Raw genomic sequence first — 27,848 nt, forward strand, 5'->3', positions numbered from 1 at the left:
GGTAATTCCAGCACCCAGGCCTGGGCGCCGAAGATTTCGGGCGCCCAGAGCCAGGCGTTGAAAATAGGGTCTGGGCTGTTTTCTTAGTCAGATTCGGATTCCTGAAATCCGTAGTGTTTGAGACTTAATCGAGTCTTTTAGTGCGTATCAATTTCATGACGGAATGCGTCTGGGCCCGTTACGAACTCTAGGCTCGTTAGGATTTTAATTAATACGTAACTCTTATTTCCGAATCATATTAGGAATAGGATTCTCGCAGTTTTCTATCTCATTTAGGATTTATGTTGGAGTGCAACACCTAATTCCGACAGGTTTCTATCTTTTATGACTTGCCACTTTTAGAAGCTACCCTTTACGGCAGTTACTATTTTTAGCAGGTTTCCACAAATAGCAGGTTTCTATAAATAGCAGGTTTCGGGTGAAACGAGAAGGGTGATTGAGATTCGTTATTTTATAGGAGATGCGTTGTCAAGTGGAGATTTATGTTTTCATCATCGAACCTTCCCTTTCGGGAATGGGGACAAAAGTAGGTGTCTACAGAAACAGAAATATGGTTCATATTGGAAATATTATCGAAAATATAAATATTACCGGAAATGAAGATATTGACGGAAAAGGAAATATGGTTCATATCAGAAATATAAACATTACCGAAAATGAAGATATTACCCGAAACAAAAATATGGTTCGAATCAGATATATTGTTGGAAATAGTAATATTACTGGAAATAGAAATATTGTTCGAATCAGAAATATTACCGGAATCAGAAAATAAATCGGAAACGTGAAGCTCGAGGCAAGCCCATGGGCGTGCCGCAAAGCCAGCTCGCAAAGAGCGATAGGCCAGCGCGCGAGCACCAGGTCGTCGCCCAGCACGCGCCAACGCGCAGGCCTTGCAGCAGCGCCATCACACACAGGAACAAGGCCCAACGCGCAAGCCCAACGTCATCTCTAGCACGCATGCCGTTCCTGGCATGTGCCACCGCCTGTGATAGGAACTTGCATAAGGCTTGGATGCCAAGTTTACTTGCACGACAAGTAATTTGGGCCTCAAGCCATGTGTTGGCCAGTCGGTTCATTGCCTAGGGTTTTAGGGAGTTTCCCTAAAACTTCCTAATCCCACACTAGGGTTTTTTTATTTCCTATGTATACGTGTCTTATGTACATAGAAATAATGTGAGTTTTCACACATTTCCTATCACCTCAAAGTGAGATCCCGATAATCCTAAAATCTTATACTGAGATTATAAGTAGTCGAATTTAAGGCGGATCTGGACATGATGTGGACTATCTACGGAGGGGAGATATTTGGAGCCCTAAACTTGTTTTTGTACGGTTCGGAAGAAGCTAGGGAAGGCACACATCATTAATTGTATGTATACTCAATTATGCTAGTTGATTATGTGAATTTACTTGGATTCTGGCAATTATGATTTTTTTGCATGTCAATTAGATTGTTCATAATCTAACAACTAGTAGGTATGGATCTATAAGACACAACCTTAATGAGTTGAACTCTTCTATCGTAGCTTAACAATTTAGCATACTAAGACTCAATTTTACACAAGATCTTTTGAATTAAGGGTTGACATTACAGAACTAGAAGTTTTTTAAGCAAAGGCACCCCAAGGTATCTGAACGGAAGAGACCCTTTTAACTGAAACTCGTCTAAGATCGCCTCTTTAACATCTGCTCCGACACTGCCGAATAAATAGAAATTTTACTCACATTGGCCCTCAGACCAGAGGCACTAGAAAACAGTTGAAAAGCTTCATATATAGCTCTCTCACATATTCAATATCACCCTTAGTACTTATTGACACGAATCAAACAATATCTCACATGAATATTTTTCTTATAATATTGGGAAAATTTATAAGGTTCTTTTTAATTTTCAATTTGATAATGGTGCCAAAATTCTAAAATGAAACATCGTTATGGAATAAAATGATTCTTTTCAACACTACCAAGTACCAACATGAGTAGGGGTGTAAGTGGATAGAGAAAATTTCATAGTCCAATGCAGTCCACTCCAGTCCAAAGTTGTCGGACTGGATCGGACTTGAAATTTTTTGGATCCGACTCTGACTCAAATTTCCAAGTCCAATTATTTTTGGACTGGAGTTGGACTCAATATTTTGGAATCCAAAAATCCAAGTCCAAAGTTTTAAATTTTATTTATATATAAACATATGTAATTTCAAAAACTATTGTGAAATGTGTGATTTTTGGGCCTTTTACACTCCACATAAAACCTCATAATCCAAAAAAATTATCTCACCCTCTTTCTCTTTCGATTTCTCTCATCGGCGATAATGGTTGATTATGGAGCTTTAATATATTTTTAAATGTATGTTTGTTAAGAATTGAAACCTTTTACGGCTAAGTAGTTAGATGTGCAAGACATATTGTTATTTTCAATTATATATATCGCTTAACTAAATGTTGCCTGTATATTTTCCATTTATGAAAGAGTGACATGTAGATATAGGTGTTAAAGGAATTCATACCCAATTTAATACTCATTTATTTTATTTTATGTGTCAGAAAAGTTAGCCGGTAACATTATTATTGCATTAAGGCTCCGTTTGGTTCACCTTATTTCTCCTTACTTGATCTGATCTGAACTGATCTGGTCTGATTTGAACTTATTTTTTTTCTTTTCTGATTTGATCTAACCTGAACTTATTTTTTCTGATCTGATCTGTTTTTCATAATTAAGATTTAAATAAAAATTATAATTATTAATATTAATATTTAATAATTAAATGTAAGACAAATTTTATTCAAATTTATGATATCGTTATTATAAATTACACATTATTTATTATACTTTAGTCATTATTTAACTATTCCATATATTCGATAGACTTGGACATGATCTAGATAGATCGAGCCTGATTTTGACATGACTTAAACAGATCGATTCTGATTTTGACATGATCTAAACAGACCGGTTCTGATCTGGACATGATTTGCACATATTAGCTCTGATCTAGACATGATATGTACATATCAGTTATGTTCTAGACATGATATGATCGTACCAGTTCTGATCTATACATGTTGGTTCTGATCTGGACATGATTTGTACAGATCGATTCTGATCTGAAAACAACAACAACTACAACAACAACAACATTAATAATAATAATAATAATAATAATAATAATAATAATAATAATAATAATAATAATAATAATAATAAATAAAAAAAAATAATAACAATAACAATAACAATAATCTGATGTGATCTAATCTGAACTGAACTTAGTGATGCGTGCCTTCCCTAGCTGCTACCGAACCGAACAAGAACAAGAACAAGTCTTTAGAGCCCCAAACGTTGCCCCTCCGTAGAAAGTCCACAGCACGTTCGGATCCGCCTTAGGTTTAACCAACTAGAATTTTACTTAAGGTTTTATGTATTCGGGTAGGCTTGTATTATGTTCTCCCTTGAACACAATGGGAATAAAGAATAGGTTTTCAATTCAATTGATGTGTTATAATTATGAGGCCCTAGCCTTATATTTATAGTGTAGGAAATAAGGAATTTGATTTTTACTAGGAATAGAATTACCAAACTACTAGGATTGAAATTCTTATTCAATTAGAATTGCAATATTAATTAAACTCTTAATTATTTGAATTCTAGTAAAACTAGGAATACTTAATCCAAGGTTACTTGGGAATTAAGCAATCGGATATTTCTTGGAGCCCAAGACGAACAACCCAACGCAGCCACAACGGGTCACGTTTGTGTGCTTGCTGCCTCGGCCCATGCCTCGGCAGGCCTTGCACACGCTGCTCGCAGGCTGGGCGCAGCCCATGCGCTGCTGCCTTGCTCGCAGGGCGCGGCCCATGGCTGATGCCTTGTTTATCGAGCGATGGGGCGACTCGCTTGCCGGCTTGTCGCTCGTCGAGCTTCCGATTCCGGAATTCATATCCGTTTCGAAATAATATTTACGTTTCCGTTAATATTTTCGATTCCGAAAATAATTTCCTTTTTCGACAATATTTCCGATTCCGGTAATATTTCCGTTTCCGGCAATATTTCCGATTCCAGCAATATTTCTATTTCCGATAATATTTCCGATACGAGCCATGTTTCCGTTTCTGGCAACATCTACGACTTGGATAATATTTATATTTCCGTCATGAACCATATTTCCGTTTCCGCCAATATCATCATTTCCGGAGTATTCTTTATTTTGCCTTTTGACGATTTCAGCTCCCACTGGAACTGAGATCCGTCGTTTCCGAATGTTCATAAATGGAGTACTTAATGAATTATATTCACTTAAGTACTTGATCCGTTCACGTACTATTTGTGTGACCCTACGGGTTCAATCAAGAGTAAGTTGTAGATTAATATTATTAATACCACTTGAACTGAAGCGGCCTCTAGCTAGGCATTCAGTTCACTTGATCTCACTGAATTATTAACTTGTTAATTAATACTAAACCGCATTTATTAGAATTAACATTAAATGCGTACTTGGACCAAGGGCATTATTTCCTTCAGTACGAGATGTTGTGGAGGAGAGGGTTGAGGCGAGGCAACATACAATATAAAAGAGAGAAAATAGAAAGTGGAGGAGCGGTGGAGGAGCAGAAGCCAATTGGATGCCATGGTGGTGAGAGAAAGAAAGAAGATGATGATGATGGTGAGCAAAAGCAGTAGGGAGCAGGAGCAACAACAAGGTGGGGAGAGGAGAGAGAAAATAGCTAAAATTGGGCTAATTAATTTATTTTGGAGGTTTAATTTTAGGGGTTTAATTTTAGGGGTTTAACTAATAAATTAATTTAATTAGGAGTTAAATTTAGGGTAAATCGAGAAGAGGATTAATTAGGGGTAAAAAGGTATACTCTAAAGTTGAAGGGTCTTTGACTCTTTGGTGTATTTTGTTAAACCTCATGGGCATTCATGAAAAACCTAATGTTTTTTCTGTTTCTATTTTTTAACACACTATTTTTCCACTTTTCCATAAATTATAATTGTTTTTTCTAAACAAATTTATTTTTTCTCACCCAACCACCCCAAATCATTTTTTTTTGGTACTTTAACAATAAACAATCCTTAACTTTCTCCCATTTTCCCATAACCACTCCCAATAATTGTTTACTTACGCACTTTTTTTCCCCCTTAATAATCGTATTTTTCTCCAAACAGGAAAACTATTTAAGAATGGAGGAAGTATTATTTTTATATCATCCAATAAAACATTCGGAGTACAAAAAAATATTATATAGTGAAAGTAGTTAAGGACATTACGTTATATGGGAAGATCAATTATCCAAATATTACGATTATTCCATGGGAAATGCAAGTTCCCTAGTGTCAATCAAACATCTCAAGCTCATTTCCTAGGAATTTTAAAAGGGAAGTGAATTGCCATGAATAGAATTTCGCATAGGAATTACATTCATATGTAAACCAAACGAGTCATAAACAGCTCTTTAGGGCTAACATTTGAGCATTAGCAGCATTTGAATCTAATCATCATCATCAAGAACACTTCGGCGCCTTTGTATCTGAAAAATTTAAAGTACAAATGCATAGTAAGAAAACAGAAGAAGCACATATAGGCAGTCGTTTGCTGATGGGGTAATGATACAGAGTAACTTACAGTCACTTTGGTTTGCTTAGTTGTCTGAGTATTAATTTGCTCCAAGAGTGATATAAGTTTATCCTCTGAGACCTGCAGTGTCAAGTACCATTTCACGTCTATTAGCTTTCATTCAACCGAACACTTCGCTGTTTGTTTAACTTGTTATCATTTCTTTATTCAAATTTCTACTCAAGGGGAGAGGGCTATGCCTGACCTTTTCAACAATTTGGCCCATTTGAGCAGCTCTTAATATAACATCCTCTACTCCTCTAGCCTTTTCAGGCTTAACCAGAGCAATCCGAGAAACTGTTGATCAGAAAAGAGAAATATGTATTTACTATTTAGCAACCAATAAGAACTTAAGTGTTCTCTGAACTGAACAAATCAGAACTTAATTTTCTTGAAATAAGAGGATATAAGGTGAACAGAAAACAGTCATTAAGCAAAAAAATTCTGTTTAATGATTCAACTTTGACAGGCTGAAAATGAAATGTAGAAGCAGCCGAATGAGTACAATACATATCCAAACATGATTTGAAAATACTCATAATATGTTCATTAGATTGCATCACCCACCGACAACTCCAACACCTTCTGAGGGAGCAGGTGGGATAACTCTGGAAATGTTGTAAAGCGTTGCATTTGCAAAAGGTCAGCAGGCGAGCATGCAAATCATCCAGCCATCTATGAACTGGACGGTTTAGCACACAATATCCAAAGACTTACTGTTTTGTTAAATATTTGGCAAACAAAGACTTTCCAAATGCACACAGAATTATAATTTCCTTCATTTTACACAGGTAGTAGTTGGAATACTTGAGTTTCTAAACTAAGACACTTCAATAGTTCAAGTCCTCTCTCCCAACCTCTACCTTACGAATATTGTGGTTATTGTGCCCAATCCAGCAGAACAGGTTTTGATCTCAACCAGGGTTACCTGATTCGTGGTTTGCATCAGTACGGGGTACGAGTTCGGGTTCGCAATTCGTGGGTTGGCTGGTTTTAGGTTCGCAAGAGGGGCTTGAAACTATTTTTATTCAGGATTTTAAAAAATTGTTCAAGATTTTATTTTAATACTCATACATTCATATTCAGATAACATGTTATTTCCTTCCCAAATAAAAGCCCCAACATATATTTTCTTCTCTTGTCTTCCCTGTCCTTCAATAGCTATAACTAGGGTTTCGGATTCGGCATGACAATACCAACGATTTGGTTCGCGAACCACACGCATTGGGTCGCTGGAGAACCCGATTCGGTACAAGCGAACCGGTTCGAGATTCGCAGGGGGTACCCGTGAATCTGGTAACGCTGATCTCAACAAATTCAACATCAAGATCTGACTAATTCCAGCCCTAATTAAATTATCAGGTGATAACCCAAAACCACTAAGTCCGAAGTAAGGCCTTACAGAGTAACAGGAAGAAGAAAGTTGACTACGAAAGGCACCAGCTATATATGATGAGATTATATGTATAGGTTACGGTTTCAAGACACATAAATGTTATTTGGGGTTTCCAGCTTTGACTAGTCAGTCATGTGAGATTAGCTCCAGGATTAAAGAGCAAGATGCTGATATGTGGAATTATTCCATGATTGAAAGAGAAGACACAAAGCAGACCTAAAAAGAAATTTTGAGGAGGGAAGGGATTCAAAGCAACGAAGAAGAAAATTAGGTGGGATTCATTACATAAATTAAATGATTGAATGAGCAATATAATGTGTTTGAAACCTAAGGACATGACACATGGAGGTTTTTCATAGCCCGTTACCGACCCTTTAAGGGGGAATTTGATATGGGGTATTCAGAAAAGGGAAAGATAACGAAAAAGGCTAATTCCTTTTGTTGTTGTTTATTATGCAATTTCAATCATTCCCTTTACCCCCTAAATTACCCCAAAGTCCTTACTCTCATTCCCCACACCCCCCATGGTATCACCATTACACCACCTACCATGAGTAACCCCACTACCACTGGCACCGCCCCCACACAACTCCCCACCACCACCACCATCCAACCTACCACTGGCGCCCTAACCATCACCTCCGTCGCTGCCCTATAACCACCATAAAACCACTCCCTAACCACTGAAATCACCAACTTACCAAACCACCACGGATCTCCAGTCACCATGCACGAAACCCTACCCTAGCCACCGAAATCACACCCCAGCTGTTGGAAACCAAACCCCAGCTCCGAAACTCCTGTACAACCACCGAAAACGCCTTCCCAGTCAGCAGAACCAACTCAAGACACCATAAATTTGAACCAGAAACCAGAACCCCATCCACCCACGAAACCCTACCCACCCCACCTTCACCCACGAAACTCACCACTCGGAAACCTAAGCCGACTCCGAGAAAACCAACTGCAACCACCAATTTACGAAAAATCTAGATCTAAAGAGATTTTTTTTTAAAAACAAAAAGAATAGAGAGGAGCAATGGAGGTGAAGGTGGAGGAGGAAGCGGTGGGTAGGGCAGCAGCGTGGGCCGACAGTGAAGGAGGGGCGAGGGAGTCTTAGTGGTGGACCTGGCGGTGGAGGAAGGGTAAATGTGGGGAAGGTAGTTTTCTTTTATTTTTAAAACAACCAACACAGTACATCTAAGGCTTTTGCTATCCATTCTCCTTCTTTCCTTTCCCCTTCACGAACCAAACGCCCCCTAAATCTATATTGTTTAGGTAGCAACTAACAACTCAAAGTGAGGATTTTAAAGACGGGGAAAAAGGGTGAAAAGGGCATAATTCTTTTTCAATAACCTAATTATTCAACTGAGAACCAAAATATTATTTTTCTAGAAAAAACAACATAGATACAGAGAACAATATTCATATCCTTTCAAAACTTAATATAAAATATTCTACCCAAACCAATTCACTTAAAGATTCATATTAACGATGCAATGCAAACTCTAACTTCAATCCTTAGAAGTATCAGAAACCATAAGTTAGCAGCATCCTTAATATGGTTCAAATGATCAATTCACCTATATCTACCCAATGTAGCTCAAAAACTTCACAGCTTTTCAAAAAAATGTTCTTAAATTCAGCTTTTCTTCCCCTCATTTTATCCTAATTGGGATCGAACATGAGGAATATTAATAGTATGTGATCCCCTTTCTAACTTCAATCCACCCAAAAAGAGTTATAGACAACTCCCCAAAAATAAAATGCAGTAAAAAAGAGGAGACCATATTGTGTTTGTAAATAGACAAGATACTCAACGTATTCTTAGAAGAAAGATGTTAAGACAAACAAGATTTGTTTGGGATCTCCAATTTACTTGTTCACAACTTGTAAGTACAACCCATGAAGGACTCCAGAAACTTTTTGCTGACAAAATTTTGAATCGGAGAAAAAAGCAGGACAAGACAACTTGCTAGAGTAGCATACTACTAGTTCAGTTTTCCAAAAAAATCACTTGTTCAGAAATAATGTTAACCTTATGATCCCTAATCATAGTCAAAAGGATTGAGAAAGATTGGAATGTCAATGGAGCTTACGTCTTTCACGTGCTTCACTAGAAAGAATTTGAGCAAGCATCATTTGCCTTCGTTCCTCAGCTTCCCTTCATCCCATATGAAAACAAACAAATACAAATTAGAAACTTTTCGGAACAAACAACACAAATTAGCTCATGCTATCAAACAAGTCAGTAAGAAATAATCTCACATTTTTGCTTCTTCTTGAGCTTTCTGTTGTTCGGGGTTCTGCTGACTTCCCTGATTCAAGGAGACATTCAATCATTAAAACACCATATGATCTACACACTAACAAAATGAATGCGATCGAGCAAATTCTTACTGAACCACCCCCGCGCTGTGCCATTAGCTCCTGCATTCTTCTTTGCCTGATGGCTTCCAACTCGGGATCCGCCTACACATACAAAAACCCTCAGCCCCCAAAAACTAGCACAAACAGGTACTTTTATCACTCTAACCCTATTAATTCAATCAAAACCCTCAAATTACAATTTTAATCCCAATAATTTAATAGAAAATCAGATAAACACCCTTACATTCAGACTATAAATTATAAAAAAAACAGGAAACACTTGAAATAAACCAAATTTCCAGCGAAATTAGGTGAAAATATACACACTTTTACAAATAATAACAGCAGTGAGGCAAACTTAAGATTAGAAATACACCCAAAAAAAAAGGTAATGTAACATGTATTGGGTAAGAATTGCAGCGTAAAACCCTAAAAATTCAGAACAAATTGAAGATGAAGGAGAAGAGAGAATTTGCACGTACCATTGGTTTGAAAGGCTGCGTTCGAAGCTAGCAGCAAGACTTGAGATTCAGGTGTTGAGTTGCGTAAAGGTTAGTCTTTGAACTTTGAACAAAGCGTTTGTGAGACGCAGAAGGTGGAGCTTTACGCCTTATGTTGGGGAAAAAGCTCTGTGATATACCGCTGTCTCCCAGCTTACTGTATTATATTTTTTTTTTATTTTTTTATTTTTTTTTGGCTTAATTTCAGTTTCATTACAGTTCAGGAGTATGCAGTTCAGTTCAGTTCAGTTCGAGAGCATTCAGTTAAATTCAGTTCAGTTCGAGAGCATTCAGTTAAATTCAGTTCAGTTCAGTTTAATTCAATTCAATTCAACTTATATTAATAATATTAATAATAATATGTTATGAAAGTAGAGAGAAAGGGAGAGAGAGGAAGAGAGAAACGGACGGTTATGATTCTTATTCCCATCAATATAATATGTACATATACATGTATTATATAGGATAAGGATGTTGGGGTATAATGGGCATCCACAATACAATATATTTATAACACTCCCCCTTGGATGTCCATTATCTAAAACAATACAATGGCCCTATAATGTACATGAGATGATGCCTCATTAAAAACCTTTCTAGGAAAACCCTGTGAGATAAAAACCTAGTGAAAGAAAAAGGGTACAACACTCATCATAATACGCTTGGGAAGTTGCCTCGTTAAAAACCTTACCAGGAAAACCCAATGGGACAAAACCATGGTTAAGGGAAAAATAGTGTAACGCGTATTTTCTCCCCCTGATGAATACATCACTTGAGATCTTCAAGTTCAATGAATATAATATTGTTGATAACTTTTCAAATGCATCAACATGTAGCTCCTTGAAATTTGATTCTCCACCATTTGACTTGAATTTTCAAATCTTCACTTGTATGCACTAGGTGAGTATTTATATCACCAAACTTTTGAAAATAATACCTGAAATCAATATATATTCTTGCATATAATATTACAAAGTGTATCCTTAAATATTGGACATATATAAACCTTCTTCTGGAGGTCATAAGTAGTAGTAATCATCAATGTTGATCAAAATTTCTCTAGTCATACTTTCATGACAATACATGATAAATAATAATATCATTGTCCAACCACTAGTAGAAAAAACACTTATTGCAGCGGGCTTTTAGACCCCTGTTGCAGCGTACATCGTATGCTGCAACTGGGGGGCCTGCAACAAGTCTGAACTTGTTGCAGCGTACATGTTCGCTGCAAAAAGTGATTTGTTGCAGCGGGCTTTTAGATATACGCTGCAACAAGTGCCAAAAAATTGGCAAAATTTTGGACTTGTTGCAGCGTACATATAAAAGCCCGCTGCAACAGACCCAACTTTTTGCAGCGTACATTTATTTGTACGCTGCAACAAGTCTGAATTACTCAATTTTTTGCAGCGTACATTTATTTGTACGCTGCAACAAGTCTGAATTTTTGCGAAATTTTTTTCCCTTGTTGCAGCGTACAACATATATGTACGCTGCAAAAAAGCACTTTTGGCGGGAAAATTCTAATTTTGTTTAGGGATACCTAGAGTGCCTTGCACTAAATATAGAAACCTGTCAAAACAATAATAGAATAACGCAACCTGTATAACAAATATAAAAACAACAACTGGAGTTTTGTATACTATATATCCCAAAACCAAAGTGCACATATTACATTTAAATATATGTTCCAATTTCAACATAAACATACATTTTAATATAAAATTTATTCTATAACAACTAAACCAACTCGATCAAGCGCGCTAAAGCCAATAATAAATACTTGTTGGTAAAAAACTTAGCCCATTGCTCACGAACCACATCAAATTCCTCGCATAAGGCGCAATCCTCGGAGTGTAGACCTTTACAAAAACAGAAATTTAAATTAAACATTAGATTAAATACAAATTAAATATCACATTTTAACATTCAAGAAACTAATGACAATGTCCTAATAGTCTAAAATGAGTCCTTAGGTTCTTTAGTTCAAAGTTGGGAGCGAAAATGTCATTTTAGCCTAAATATGACCTATAACGACCCAATGAGTCTATAGGTGCATAAATAGATTGGAACGAGTCTTAGATCGTTAAAATTATGTATATTAAACATGTAATAAGTTTTAAATGAGTCCTTAGGTTCTTTATTTTAAAGTTGGGAGCGAAAATGCCTTATTTTAGCCTAGATATGACCTATAACGATCAAACAAGCATTAAATGGGTATAAGTAGATTAGAATAAGTCCTAGAAACTCAAAACTAAGCTTATTAATCATATAATAATTTAAAAATGAGTCCTTAGGTTCTTAAGTTCAAAGTTGGGAGCGAAAATGTCATTTTAGCCTAAATATGACCTAAAACGACACAATGAGCCTTAAATATGCATAAATGGAATGGAACGAGTCTTATAAAGTTAAAATTATGCATATTAAACATGTATTAAGTTTAAAATGAGTGCTTAGGTTCTTTATTTTAAAGTTAGGAGCGAAAATGCCTCATTTTAGCCTAAATATGACCTATAACTATCAAACAAGCATTAAATGTGCATAAACAGATTAGAATAAGTCTTAGAAACTTAAAACTAAACATATTAATCATATAATAAGTTTAAAATGAGTCATTAGGTTCTTAAGTTCAAAGTTGGGAGCGAAAATGGCACTTTAGCCTAAATATGACCTATAACGACACAATGAGCCTTAAATATGCATAAATGGATTGGAACGAGTCTTATAAAGTTAAAATTATGCATATTAAACATGTATTAAGTTTAAAATGAGTGCTTAGGTTCTTTATTTTAAAGTTAGGAGCGAAAATGCCTCATTTTAGCCTAAATATGACCTATAACTATCAAACAAGCATTAAATGTTCATAAACAGATTAGAATAAGTCTTAGAAACTTAAAACTAAACATATTAATCATATAATAAGTTTAAAATGAGTCATTAGGTTCTTAAGTTCAAAGTTGGGAGCGAAAATGGCACTTTAGCCTAAATATGACCTATAACGACACAATGAGCCTTAAATATGCATAAATGGATTGGAATGAGTTCTAGAAAGTCAAAACTAAGCATATAAAACATTTAGTAAGTTTAAAATGAGTCCTTAGGTTCTTTAGTTCATAGTTTGGAGCGAAAATGTTATTTTAGCCTAAATATGTCCTATAACGACCAAACAAGCCTTAAATGTGTAAAAGTAGTTAGAATAAGTCTTAGAAACTTAAAACTAAGCATATTAAACATGTAATAAGTTTAAAATAAGTCCTTAGGTTCTTTATTTTAAAGTTGGGAGCGAAAATGCCTTATTTTATCCTAAATATGACCTACAACGATAAAACAAGTATTAAATGTGCATAAATAGATTAGAATAAGTCTTAGAAACTTAAAACTAAGCATATTAATCATGTAAAAGGTTTCAAATGAGTCATTAGATTCTTTAGTTCAATCTTAGGAGCGAAAATGTCTCATTTTAGCCTAAATATGACCTATAACGACCAAACAAGTCTCAAATGTGCATAATAGATCGGATTGAGTCTTGAAAAGTTAAAAATAATCATATGAATCATGTAATAATCATTTGGGGAAAACCGGGTTAGATGTCTTACAGCATGTAAAATCATTATTGAATTCATGTCACCTCTCATGTTGCAAATGTATAAAACATCAATACCAAAATACAAATATCCCTAGCATTATACTATAGTCTCTGCCAATTATTATGATCGAGCTACTAGATTAACTCAATGAAAGAACTGTAAACCGTACAGAACTACAGATAGTATACAACTGAACATAAAGCACCATAGTAGTATGATTATATTTAAACCCCTTCCTTTATGTTCAGTTATACATTGAAGCAAACCACAAATTAGAAGCAAAGCTATACATTGACAAGCCTTCATTAAAAAAAATAAGGCATTTTCTGTATAGAAATTGAAGAAAAAAATGTACTTTGCGTTGAACTTGACCCATATAATTCTTGTTATTCATAGAACTATAAGGAACACGTATATCTATCATTCTATCAGTACATCAATTTTTCAGGTTGGATAGTACTTCAATTGTGAGTTGACTAAAATCAGATTCAAGAGTCCCAAATCACGATATAGAGACTAGTTGATTATTCAAATACTAAATTGTGGTTGTCACTTGTCATCCCCTAGACTACATTCAACCCATGTTCTTCTAAGATCACTTGAGCTATGAGAACTAAGTTGACAATGCAACAAACTAAATACAAAAATCTCACAACTTTGCATTCAAATTCTTCCAAAAACAACAATCAACGAGCATACTAAACCTGAATACAAAATTAATAAGAATAAATTAAAAATAGCTGAAACAATAAACTAAAACCCTTCAATTAATCAACCCAAATCATCATTCTCAATGTAAATCAAAAACCCAATTGGCAAACTATCAATTTTTCACTAAAAACAAATTTCAGAATTCCCAAATTGATGAAATTTGACCTAAAAATCCAACATTTTACTCCAAAAAGAAAGAAACGAGATAAACAAACTCACACTGTGGATGCCGGAGGCGTTAAGGGCGGCAAAGAAGGCGGTAGCGGCGGCTCAAACGAAGAGAGAGGCGACCCCGAGTTCCCTGGCGGGCATAAAATTGGAATCTCCGACGAAGCCTTTCTTGCAAGATCTAATCCCCCACCCTAATTGGACGGCGCTAGCTAGTAGTCACCTAACAACCAGAACGGGCGGCGCAAGCAAGGGGGAAAAGAACATTGAATCGATTAGTTAGGGTTTTGCGATTTTAAATCAAGAACTTATTAAAACAATTGAGGGAAAAATTGAAATCAATTTACCAATTAGTTACAAATGATGTTGTGTTGGTAGGCCACCATTATTGGCGGCGACAAGCAGAGGAAAGCCGAGCACGGAGGCAGGACAACACCATCAACCACAACAACGCAATAACCATCGCAACCACCCAGCAGCGTCGGCATGAAGGAGGTGGTGGCCGGCGATGCAGAGGAACGAAGAGAAAGAGTGTTCGAAATTTGAGATGACGCAGGGAAAGGCACGCGAAGAAGAAAGGACCGGCTTAGGGTTTGTCTTTAGGAGACGACGTAGGGAAAGGCACGCGAAGAAGAAAGGACAGCGAGAAAATTTTTTGAGATGCGGCTTAAATTGTTTTGAAATTTTTTTATCCGGTTATTGCAGGGGGCTTTTAAATTGTACGCTGCAACAAAAAGGGTTGTTGCTGCGGGCTTTTATTTTGTACGCTGCAACAAACACATTTGCTGCGAACAACTAAAATGTACGCTGCGATAACCCTTTAAAGGGTTTGACCCGCGTTGACCGACTGGTTGTTGAAGCGTATTTATACATGTACGCTGCAACAAGGGGGCTGCAACAGGGGTTTTTTCTACTAGTGAACTTAGGGTATAATGTAATTTATGGTTCGTCTGGACCATAAAATAAAGCTCAATGTAAGGGCAGTACATACTTTATCTTATAATTTTGAATCAACTCTTATTTGTACAAGAATTCTTCCGTGAATAATCTAATATGTATATTTCATAATTCTCAAGTACTCAAACTACTGGTTGAGACTACATTTCAAAAATACTCTTTTAGAGTTTTTATAATATCTCATCAATGTTGTGACATTCATATGCAAAACTTAAAGGGCTAGATGTTAAGAACATCATGTATAAGTTCTTCAGGAACTCTTCTTTTTTGCATGATTCATAACGCTATTAAATCGATATTGCATATAAACTTTTGTCACAAATATTAGCCCAATGGAGTAAGAATCTCCTCTTATAAATTTGAATAAAGTTGCGAATCCGTCTTACCATTCTTTGGATGCATATTCATATACGACATCATAATAGTTTTGAAACATATATAACTGGATAAATGAACATCATATCATGATAAAACATAAAACAAACTAAATGTATGATGATGCATTTACCTATTAACACATGTATATGAATGTAAGACTCAAATGCAAAGCATTGTACAGTGTGGATATTTCAAATCCATAACTTGTTGGACTTCAGGTCCATGAGCTTATTTGATCATTATAATGATGTCTACATCGAAATAGACATAGATTTACAATCCCCTATTCAATCTATTATTTCTCGCATATGCATTATATTTCGGTTCCATCATCTACCGGTATCATCAAAATTCTTCAACATATATTTTGCATGCTATTCATCAATGATATCTGAATACTTATTCAATAGGTACCATTCATTTTTTCTCACAGGCCATCTATTATAGTTCAGATATCAATACCACTTCAAGGGTATTTCATACACTATATAATAGTATTTTCTTTCTTTTCAATAATATCATCAACTGCATTATCTTGCCTTTTCATATAAATAATTTGTAACTCATCAGTATGTTGGAACCGTATATATAATCTACATTTCAGATGTAGAGATTTAAATAACTATTGGCAAGATATATATATTTCTCAGCACTTACTATGTGTAACATCGAGCATTATGACTAACATATATCTTTATGTATCTAGACATGTAAAACTTAACATAATTAAGTCATAGATATTTATATCCAAACATACTTCGAGGACATAAAGTTGGCATGTACACTTACTCATATGGGGATCAATATATTATATCTTTTAATTTTGCCAACTTATTCTTGCTCGTCTCCCCCTAAGTTGGGAAAATATTTTCAATATTATTATGGGGCATAAAATCTTTCACCAACTAATAATACGCTTTTCAGCGTGTATTTTTAATACTCTGTAAATGTTTCATACTTTCGTTCTCTTCTAGAGATTAATATTAATCATGGGGAGTAGATACACTGTGCAGTTGTATTTTTTCATATTTTCGCATTTCGTGCTGACATATGATTACCCCAATCAAGAGATTTACGATACTTAAATCAATCATAAAACATTTGTAAACTTCTGGGTGATATTCAAGTCACCTACTATCATTCTGGTGAACTTCAGGTCACTTACTATCATGGTGAACTTCATATCACCTATCATTATAAAAGTTTTCAAAGCTATAAATATCTCTTGTATTTATTTTCTCAATCGATTCATTAAAACTATTCGATTGAAATACAACTCAACCTCATCATTATGTTTTCCCTTTGAATATATACAACATATGAGGGAATGTCAGCACATACATTTTATTTGACAAGAATTTTTAAATTCTCATGACGGGTGTTCTTAAACCCAGGTGACCTGAATTATCATATCGTACGTATATAATATCATATAAAATATTTCATTCGATAACTACTGGTTATCTTCCCAAAGTGATCACTGTAATTATAAAATACTATAATTTGGACATATTCTGATGTGATATAACGACACAAACTTGTGTCTCATTTGTAATAGCAAGACAATTTAACAAAATTTATGGAAAGATAGCTTACACTCTTCTGGAGTATTCATTATAATTGTGGTACATATTAATTTCAATAAACATATATATCTTTCTCTATCTTCAGGATGATATCAAGATCATAAATTCATACTCGTGTTCATAAAAAGAGTCAATGATTTATGAACAAAAACTTGTACCACATTTAACATCCTTGTAATATTCTGGTTTGCCTAATTCTCTTTGTTTTATTGGCCTTTAAAAAGTTATATTGGGATAATATCTTTTATGTAGTTTCTTGGTGATTCATGGCAGAGTGATATTGTAATTGTAATTTACTAACTTATCATGAGGTTAAGAGCATGGTTGATATAGTAAAGGTTGTGGATGTTATTTCAATAACTTATTTTTTGATCCCACTAGAAGTGGGACTTTGAAAACGACGAAAGTATTTTTGAATATGGTGCTGATAACGTGTTATGAAAGTAGAGAGAAAGGGAAAGAGAGGAAGAGAGAAACGGACGGTTATGATTCTTATTCCCATCAATATAATATGTACATATACATGTATTATATAGGATAAGGATGTCAGGGGTATAATGGGCATCCACAATACAATATATTTATAACATAATAATTATTATTATTTATATTTATATTTATATTATTATATTACTTATTATTTATATTATTATTAATTACTATAAATTTATTATTTATCATTTATTATTATTTTTAGTAATTAATTACGGATTACTAATTATTAATTATTTATTTATTATTTAGTTATTAATTATTAATTTATATTAATATTAATATTTATCATTAATTATAATTATTTAGTAATTAATAACATATTATTATTATTTATTATATATTTATTTAGTTATTAATTATTAATTATTCTTTGGTTATTAGTTATTTATTATTAGTTATTAATTAAAAGTTTTTATTATTATTGAGTAATTAACTAGAGATTACAATGTATTTTTTATTAAATAATTATTAATTATTAATTATTAATTATTAATTATTAATTATTAATTATTAATTATTAATTATTAATTATTAATTATTATTATTAATTATTAATTATTAATTATTAATTATTAATTATTAATTATTAATTATTAATTATTAATTATTAATTATTAATTATTAATTATTAATTATTAATTATTAATTATTAATTATTAATTATTAATTATTAATTATTAATTATTAATTATTAATTATTAATTATTAATTATTAATTATTAATTATTAATTATAATTATTAATTATTAATTATTAATTATTAATTATTAATTATTAATTATTAATTATTAATTATTAATTATTAATTATTAATTATTAATTATTAATTATTAATTATTGATTATTGATTATTAATTATTAATTATTAATTATTAATTATTAATTATTAATTATTTATTTATCATTTATTATTTATTTTATCATTTATTATTAATTAGTCATTTACTCCGTATTATTTATTATTTATTATTTATTATTTATTATTTATTATTTGTTATTTGTTATTTGTTATTTGTTATTTGTTATTTGTTATTTGTTATTTATTATTTATTTCAGTAATATTATGTTAAGTTAAATTAAGTTAAGTTAAGTTAAGTTCAGTTTAAGAGCATTCAGTTCAGTTCAACTCTAAAGAACAGGGCCTAACACCCGTTAAATTAATAAGTCAATCAAGTGTCTTAAACTCCGCACTGGTCAAACCGGTGCGAGTATTAAGGGACGTAGGGAGTATATACTATAAACGGTTATATAAGTACTAATTGTGAAGCCCTATCGTTGTCCGGGTTGTACGATAATATTTTATGCATTGGAAACATGAGAAATATAACCAAACTCTTTGAGTCTGCCTATGTTTTTTCTTCTTCAAAATAAAAATCAAATTATTACTAAACTAATCTACTTAATACATAAATTTTGTATATGTATAATGTAAGATGTACGGAGTAACATTCTTAGGTTAAAATCTCTTAACTCGGCAAATCCAATAACAAATACTATTTTTTTTAATAACGCAAAAACGAAGACATTATTATTAATTAGGCCCCAGGCTCATATCAAGTTTTATTTTTGTATAACTCTTCTTAAAATCTAATGAAACTCAAAGATAAAAAAACTCAAAAGTTTCAAATTAACACAAACTAAGATGTTTGTGTCATATTTCTTGATGATTTTCAATTCAACCTATTTCGATAGTTCTTCTATTTAATATGATTATCAAAAATAAATTCATACAGAGTATCACCTACAAAATTAAAACAAACTTTTTTGGAGTAATCTAATGATGATAAAGAAAACTATAGAAACTATAATAAAATGAAAAGAATAAAATAACTTAATTAAATTAAAAATGAAAATACATAAGGTGATAAATAAAATTGAGTTTATATAAATTGATAAATCAGTACTTTATTTTTCTCAAAACTCTATCTATTTACTTTTTAATCTTAAAATATTATGAAGTGAATTTTATCTTTTTACCATGTTTATCTATCTACTATTTTTTAAAAATAATTAAACTCTATCTATTTACTTTTTTATCTTAAAATATTATGAAATAAATTTTATCTTTTTACCATGTTTATCTATCTACTATTTTTTTAAAATAATTAATATTCGATTTATAAATTGGACTTTCCTATGTGGACGCTCCCAATGCTCTGTCATAATCACACAAAAATAAGGAAATGAAATGAAATAGAAAAAGTAAAGGGATCACTTAAATGATTGGGTAAAAGTGTTGCATATTAAATGAATGGGTAAAAGTATTTGTACAAAGTGTTATACTTCATTCGTTGCGGAAATATCGCACTATGGTTAACTTTTACTTTTCTAACACATTACTTTAACTCTTAATATATCTCTAATCTTGCGCAAGTAAAAATTATAAAACAATAATATTTAGAAAATATATATCGATACGAATCTAAGATTACAGTTTCCTTACGTACGAATTACAAAAAATGGTCAAAGTCGTAGTGTGAATAGTGTAAAAAACAAGATGGTGAGATATTTCCGGAACGGAGGAAGTATAAGTATTGTCATCGTTTGCATAATATTGTCATTGTTGTATTAAAATATTGTCATTGTTGTATTAATTACTATCATTGTTGTCGATACTTAGGCCCTGTTCTTTTTGGCTTAATTTCAGTTTCAGGACTTATTTGACAGTTCAATTCAGTTCAGTTCAGTTCAGTTCAGTTCAGTTCAGTTCAGTTCAGTTCAGTTTAGGAGCATTCAGTTCAGTTCAGTTCAGTTCAGTTCAGCTCAGTTCAGTTCAGTTCAGTTCAGGAGCATTAAGTTCAGTTCAGTTTAATTCAGTTTAATTCAATTCAATTTCATTTAATAATAATAATAATAATAATAATAATAATAATAATAATAATAATAATAATCATTATTATTATTATTTATATTATTGTATTACTTATTATTTATATTTATATTATTATATTATTATATTACTTATTATTTATATTTATATTTATATTTATATTATTATATTAATTATTATTATTATTATTATTATTATTATTATTCATAACTAATTATTTATTATTTATTAATAATTAATAATTAATATTTATTATTTATTATTTATTATTTATTATTTATTATTTATTATTTATTATTTATTATTCATTATTCATTATTCATTATTTATTATTTATTATTTATTACTCCCTCCATTTCTTTTTGATGTATCTATTTGGAATCTGGTGTGATTTTTAAGAAAATTGGAATCTTGGTTTGTATGGGTATAAGTGTAATGATTGGGTGTAAGAGAAATGATTGGGTGTAAGAGATTATAATAAATAAAGGAGTGAGAAAATAATAAAGAAATAAGGTAAGAGAGAGGAGTGATAATGATGGGTGATAAAGGAGTGAGAGAGTGGTTATATGGGGAAGGGAAAAGAATTAAATATTATGGGTGGGGAAAATTAGGTGGGAATATGGGTAGAATCTTTAGGTATTTTGGTAATTAGATAGAAACGTAAGGGTATTTTAGGATAAAATATATGTCCAAAAATAGAATAGATTCTAAATGGATACAACAATATGAAACGCTTAAAATGGAAACGGATACAACAAAAAGAAACGGAGGGAGTATTTATTATTTATTATTTATTATTTATTATTTATTATTTATTATTTATTATTTATTATTTATTATTTATTATTTATTATTTATTATTTATTATTATTATTATTATTATTTATTATTATTATTTATTATTATTATTTATTATTTTATTATTATTTATTATTTATTATTTATTATTTATTATTTATTATTTATTATTATTATTTATTATTTATTATTATTATTATTATTATTATTTATTATTTATTATTTATTATTTATTATTTATTATTTATTATTTATTATTTATTACTTCCTCCATTTTTTTTAATTGCACCATCTTGGATTTCACGCTTGCCAATGCACTATTTTAACCACTAATATCTCTCATTATAAATTTTAAAAAATTATAAAAATTTGATAATTTTAAAGTATATTTCGAGACTAATCTAACAAGATCCTACTTGAATATATTTTTCCTTACATATAAATCACAAAAAATAACTATATAAGAATATGTGAATAGTGCTAAAACCAAGATGGTGCAATTATAAAAAAATGGAGGAAGTATTTATTATTTATTATTTATTATTTATTTCGGTAATATATTCTGTGAAGTTCAGTTAAGTTAAGTTAAGTTAAGTTCAATTCAGTTCAGGAGCATTTAGTTCAGTTCAGTTCAGTTCAGTTCAGTTCAGTTCAGTTCAGTTCAGTTCAGATCAAAAGAACAGGGTCTTAGTACTTTGTTTGACTTTTCAACACATTGAGCGAAAATACTGATTTACCGCTAGGTATGGGCATAAAATCCACTGGGGACAGCGGTGTATCACGCCTCTATTTCTGATGTGTGATACACCGCATAATGGGCAAAATCCTCATACTTAGGGTAAATTGTTATTTTCGTGTAATATGTTAAAAAGTCAAACAAAGTACTAAAATTATGCAGTATTGACATATATTAATGCAACAATAGCAGTATTTAGTTACTCTCTATTACATTATTATATAAAGGAACATATAGGGTGAAATTCGTAATTACACTTTTGGTGTCTCCATTTAAAAGTCTAAAATACCCTTGTATTTCTCCTACTGCTTCAGAATTCTATTTTCCTTTTTTTTCTCCCCTCCTATTTCGTTGTTTACCCTGAGTTGCTGAGCCTCTTCTCCCCCTCTCATTTTTCTCTCTCCTAAATTTTCCCTCACTAAGCAACACTGAGATATTTTCTAGGGTTAGACTTCTATCGTCGTCGTCCCTCAAAAATTGTCTTCTAAATAGGGTCATACTCCCTCTGTATTTATTTAAGGGATACATTTTCCTTTTCCAGCCGTATTTATTTAAGAGATACACTTGCCATTTTTAGTAACTTATCAACCCCACCATCTAATTAAATAATATATCTACACCCCACCCCCACTCCCTAAAATGACATGGTCCCCACTTGTTTTTCTTATTAAAATATCTACTCAACCCCACTTGTTTTATTACTTTATTTCATTCAATTCCTTTTCTTAATACGCGTGCCCGACCAAGTGTATCTCTTAAATAAATACGGAGGGAGTATATTTTTATGTGGAGCAAAGAATTTCACAAACAGCCAAAGAAACCATCCCTAAACCCCAAATCTATACCTAGTAGTATTTAAAAAGGAAGACCATTGATTGTTAGACGACATGTGTCACCTGCATCTTTCATCCACACGTGTCACCTCCATCTTTCATCCACACGTGTCACCTCCATCTTTCATCCATTGTTTTTTAATTTTTAATTTTGTTGTTTGTTATACGAAGTATTTATTTTACATCTTCAACACCTCTTCCACTTGTTCTTCCTCCTTTAACATCAATTTACTATTTAATTTATATATTCATTCAACGTCATGCACTCCATCTCCCGCTTTAACACTCAATATTTATTCACCATCTAATTTATATATTTTCAACTTTCAAATTTCACCTCTATATAAATCATATATTCCCACTAAAATCACAAACTATCAATATAATCAGCACTTTAAAATACGGCTTAACAATTCCTATATAATCGCCCGTTCATTGAACGGGCTCAAAAGCTAGTCAATTCAATTTCTCTCTCTACTGTTATTAATCAATTAGAGGAGAGAGAAAGATGAAGAACGCATCCAAAAATGGATCGATAAAGCAAGTAGCAACAGTAATGGGTGCGCTTGCGTTTGGATGGTTAACCATCGAGCTAGTTTTCAAGCCGTGGCTCGATAAGGCTCGAGCCGCTTTAAACAAATCGGACCCTGCTCATGACCCTGATGTCGACGACGTCGTTTCATCAGACACTCAAGCCGCCGACGCCGGCACCAAAGATGATGACCCCCGTTAAATTTCCAGTTGTCAGCTTAGCCGTAGTGTCTATTTTTGGGCTTTTTGTTGGGCCTTTGCAATTATGTAAAAACTCAATATACTCCGTTAGATACTTAGATTGATGGTATAAATAACTAATAAGTGGTTGATTTAATTTCTATTAATTATTAGTTCCCAATTTTGATTCTTTTTTTCTCCAAATTTGATCAATTTTTATTTTTTATGCGGATGAGCCATATAAATGCAAATTACAATTGGGGAGGCTACTCCCTCCTTTTTGTTTGCTTTATTTTCCGTTTTAATTTGTCCTCAAAAGATTAAATGTATTATAATATTAATACAATACTCCCTCCGTTCTATTCAATTCAATATTTAAACGTAAATACCTCCAAATACGTATGTTAGAAAAATATAAAAATTTGATATTGTTAAACTACACATTAATACGAACAAAATACGATCTCACATGAATATGTTTTGAAGTACGTATTGGAAAGAAATGAGAAGATTCTATTCAATTTTGAATAGTGTCAAGATTCCAAAAGGGACTAATATTCGAGAACAGAGGGAATATTTAGTTTTTAAATACCCGCATGCATCGCGTGCATACAAGACTAGCAGTATATAAGAGAACGCCCGAGCATCTGATTGTCTATTTTACCCTTTATAAAAATTAAAAAATTGTAAATTAAATACAAAATATATTTTATATGACATTATAAAACGGAATTAATTTAAAAGATATTTACTAAAATCACCAAATATTATTATAACTAAGAAAATAATATCAATAAAAAGGGCAAAACGTAATTAACTAAATAAGTATTATTTTATGTGCGTTTTTAAATTATAAGCATGCATCGTGTGCATAGAAAATTAGTACGGAGTAGTATATATGAGAACACTGTTACTCATTTATTTGAAGTGGGCCCCATACTTTTTTTAATTTCATTTCCTTTATTGTGGTTATGGGGTTATTTGCCTGCTATTGACCAACGATGTATCACGACTTGTCATTTCCAGAGGGATAATACTTCGCAATCCAATAGAGAACAAATTGGACGATGCTACTTTTTACCAAATCGACGCACAAATTCAACTGTAAATAATTGGACGTTGACAATAAACTTATAACTATGATAGTGAACCCAAACTGTTTGACTACATCGAATACTTAATTAATAGCCAATAGCTATAGTACAAAATACCTTTTCAAAAGTGACTTCAAGTTGCAATTTCAAATGTAATTACTGATGTAGCATAAATTACCTGGACCAATCATTTTGCGACATGTGGCACATCATTGAAATGAGTTAAAAAGTCTGCTCCTAGTTGCAGCTCGCAAGTAGAACTCAAGGTGGGTTTAAAAGCCAATGAAATTCCAAATTAGAGAGGCACACTAAACCCTCTAAGGTTTGGATAATAGATGACACATGTCTCTCCCAGAAAAGCTAGCCAATCAGATAACTAGGTTTTGGGAACAATTTTTAAAACCCTAGCCCTAAATAGTCCAATTCCCAAGGTGAAAGGAAACATTCACTTCTTACCTAACATTCCTATTTTGCTCTGCCTTCTCTCTTAACACTTTCTCTCTCTAGAAAATACTTACTTAAGCATCGGAGGGAATATTCCTACTTGAATATTTTTGTTTCGCAAGCTGTCCAAGAAGATTGTGCTAACGCATACCAGATACCTCATTGGAAGGGTGAACACGCCAGCATCTGGAAAACCCCAACATCATTTGGCGTCTTTTGTGGGGAGGTACGATAGCATGGAAAACTTCCAATCTAATACGGATGAGCAGCCAAGTGACTCAATAGAGAGGCGTCCACGAGAAAGGGAACAACTTCGAAACAACAATGAGAACTTCGATGCAGAAGAGACTGTTAGGTTATGATACATATAAAGCATATTGTAGACACCTACTTTTGTCCCCATTCCCGAAAGGGAAGGTTCGATGATGAGAACATAAATCTCCATTTGGCAACGCATCTCCTATAAAATAACGAATCTCAATCACCCTTTCATTTCAGCCAAAACTGCTATTTATAGAAACCTGCAAAGAATAGTAACTTCCGTAAGAAATAGTTGTTAAAAGTGGCAAAGTCATAAAAGATAGAAATCTGTCAGAATTAGGTGTTGCACTCCAACATAAGTCCTAAAAGAGATAGAATTGGCAGAAGGAATTCTATTCCTGCTATAATTCGGAAAAAAGAGTTACGTATTAATTAAATTCCTAACGAACCTAGAGTTCGTAACGGGCCCAGACGCATTCCGTCATAAGTTGATACGCACTAAGAAACTCGGATAAGTCTCAAAAGCTCCGTGTTTAAGAGTCCAAATCTGACAAAAATGCTCGGCTCAGATCCTATTTTCAACGCCTGGGTCTGGGCGCCAAAATCTTCGGCGCCCAGCCCTGAACGCTGAAAATACCTGGGGCCGTGTCGTCTCCGAATTATTTTTGGATCCGTATTCTAAAGATCTATCTTTCCACAAACTCTTTCCCTATAAATATAACCTAAAAACCGACGTGAACGGAACAGACAATTCATTATCTGAGTATTGACTCCAACCCTAAGCCTAAGCCTCACGCTGCGAAATTGATCCCGCAGTCTGTCGCAATCGACCCAAAAGTCGAACAGAACGTATCCTGTCCCTTGTAGCTGATGAATTAAGCCTAAATACTGGAAAAATGCTCAGAAACCCGAGATTCGTTAAATAAAAGGAGAAATAGCAAAGCCAAGTGGTTAGTTTTCTGAGAACCGTGACGCACCTCTCAAGGGTGCGTTGTAATGTGTCCCTCATATCATTTAATCGCTTTCATCACCCTTTTATAAAATTGTCAAACTATTAACTTGATTGATCTATCACGCCTAATAAGATAATACCCTGGACAATTGAATTATCATGCTAGGTACCTTAAATCAATCTAAATAAGATAATCACGATCGATTTAGTATTATGTGTTGCATATTGCTAAAATCAATTCAGAATAGATTAATAGTTTAAACGCATGTCCCTTCAATTATTTATGCTGAGCTAGTAAGGATAACCTGCCTCTGGAGTTATCGATGAGCACTCCTCTCGGTAGTTACAGTCCCCCGAACTCTCAATCTCTGCCCTGCGGGTGTACGTTGAGCGATCCCCACACCAGGGATCACAAGGGAACCTATGGCCGTCGTGGTCGAACATAATGGCACTCTCGTTATGGCACGATAATCGGGTTTTGTCAGTTTTTCTCATTGTCGTTAAAAGCTGAATGGCGACTCCTATATTACTAGTCGATTGGGTGTAAACTCACAGGAAATCTAACTACACTTGATCTGACGACGTCACACCCACGAGGGACGAGGTCATGCATTAGCCTCGTGCTTTTTCGACCCCCTCACAGTGGCGACTCCGCTGGGGAGCGTTAATGAAATACTCGTGCTCGTAGGTAATCAAAATAGCCGAAGGGTGAAACGATCCTACTCCGCGTTTATTTCCTTATCAAGTTGGGACGACCTGAAAATCAGCATATTAATGTGAACGGACAGAGCCGCATAACGAATCTCGGCTCCCTTGGCATGTTTCATCTCGGGAGTTGGGACTAAGGATACCCATCTCCAACCGGGGGGTGCATACGCTTCGAATGTTGTCCACTCGACACTTTTCGCTAGTAGTACACCCGTCCCAAACCCAATCGCTCGCCCACTAAGGTCCCTCTCATTGGTGCATGCCCCCTTGGCTTACATCGAGATTGGCCTCTTGGGACGAAATTCGTCTGTTGAATGCACTACCTCGACCGAGGCATGTGTTGGATCTACGATAGAAGCGGTACCAAGCCAGGCGCAAATATCACCCATAGAAGCCTATCATAGACTACGTGACATATTATTTTTGCTTCATGTTGTAATGTTAGTTATGTGTAGCGAATTACGTGATTATGTTGTGATTGTGTGTGACAAATATCGCTAGGAAACCAACGACCCTAAAAGTTGCCTAGACATTCATAAATACCAATTGGCCAAAGAGTTATACCTAAATACGTGTTCCGCAGTCCCGGGCAATCGCCACAAAAATAAGCGACGCCCAGGACGGCCTGTAACGGATCCCACGACGCTGTATAACGCGCAAAGGACGTTATTGGGCAAGCACGCAAAATTAAGTCGTACGAAAAAATAGACGAACA

The 27,848-nt window shown here is 33.3% G+C and overlaps 1 protein-coding gene and 1 long non-coding RNA gene across 2 annotated transcripts; both read right to left on the reverse strand.

Annotated features, from left to right (window-relative positions):
- Nucleotides 1-5,223: 5,223 nt before the first annotated feature.
- LOC110796578 (uncharacterized) lies at nt 5,224-10,025 on the reverse strand. The gene is made up of 7 exons (XM_022001637.2): nt 9,867-10,025; nt 9,415-9,486; nt 9,283-9,332; nt 9,114-9,178; nt 5,824-5,915; nt 5,628-5,699; nt 5,224-5,532 (listed from the first exon to the last, which is right to left on the reverse strand). The coding sequence occupies exons 1-7, from the start codon at nt 9,867-9,869 to the stop codon at nt 5,494-5,496; spliced, it is 393 nt and encodes a 130-aa protein (XP_021857329.1). The 5' UTR covers nt 9,870-10,025; the 3' UTR covers nt 5,224-5,493.
- Nucleotides 10,026-11,499: 1,474 nt separating this feature from the next.
- Nucleotides 11,500-15,177, reverse strand: LOC130461093 (uncharacterized). Its single transcript, XR_008921419.1, has 3 exons — nt 14,698-15,177; nt 14,402-14,573; nt 11,500-11,746 (listed from the first exon to the last, which is right to left on the reverse strand). It is a non-coding gene; the product is annotated as an uncharacterized lncRNA (long non-coding RNA).
- Between the last annotated feature and the right edge of the window lie 12,671 nt (nt 15,178-27,848).

This window comes from Spinacia oleracea, chromosome 5, assembly GCF_020520425.1.
Source record: "Spinacia oleracea cultivar Varoflay chromosome 5, BTI_SOV_V1, whole genome shotgun sequence".
Taxonomy (NCBI): domain Eukaryota; kingdom Viridiplantae; phylum Streptophyta; class Magnoliopsida; order Caryophyllales; family Amaranthaceae; genus Spinacia; species Spinacia oleracea.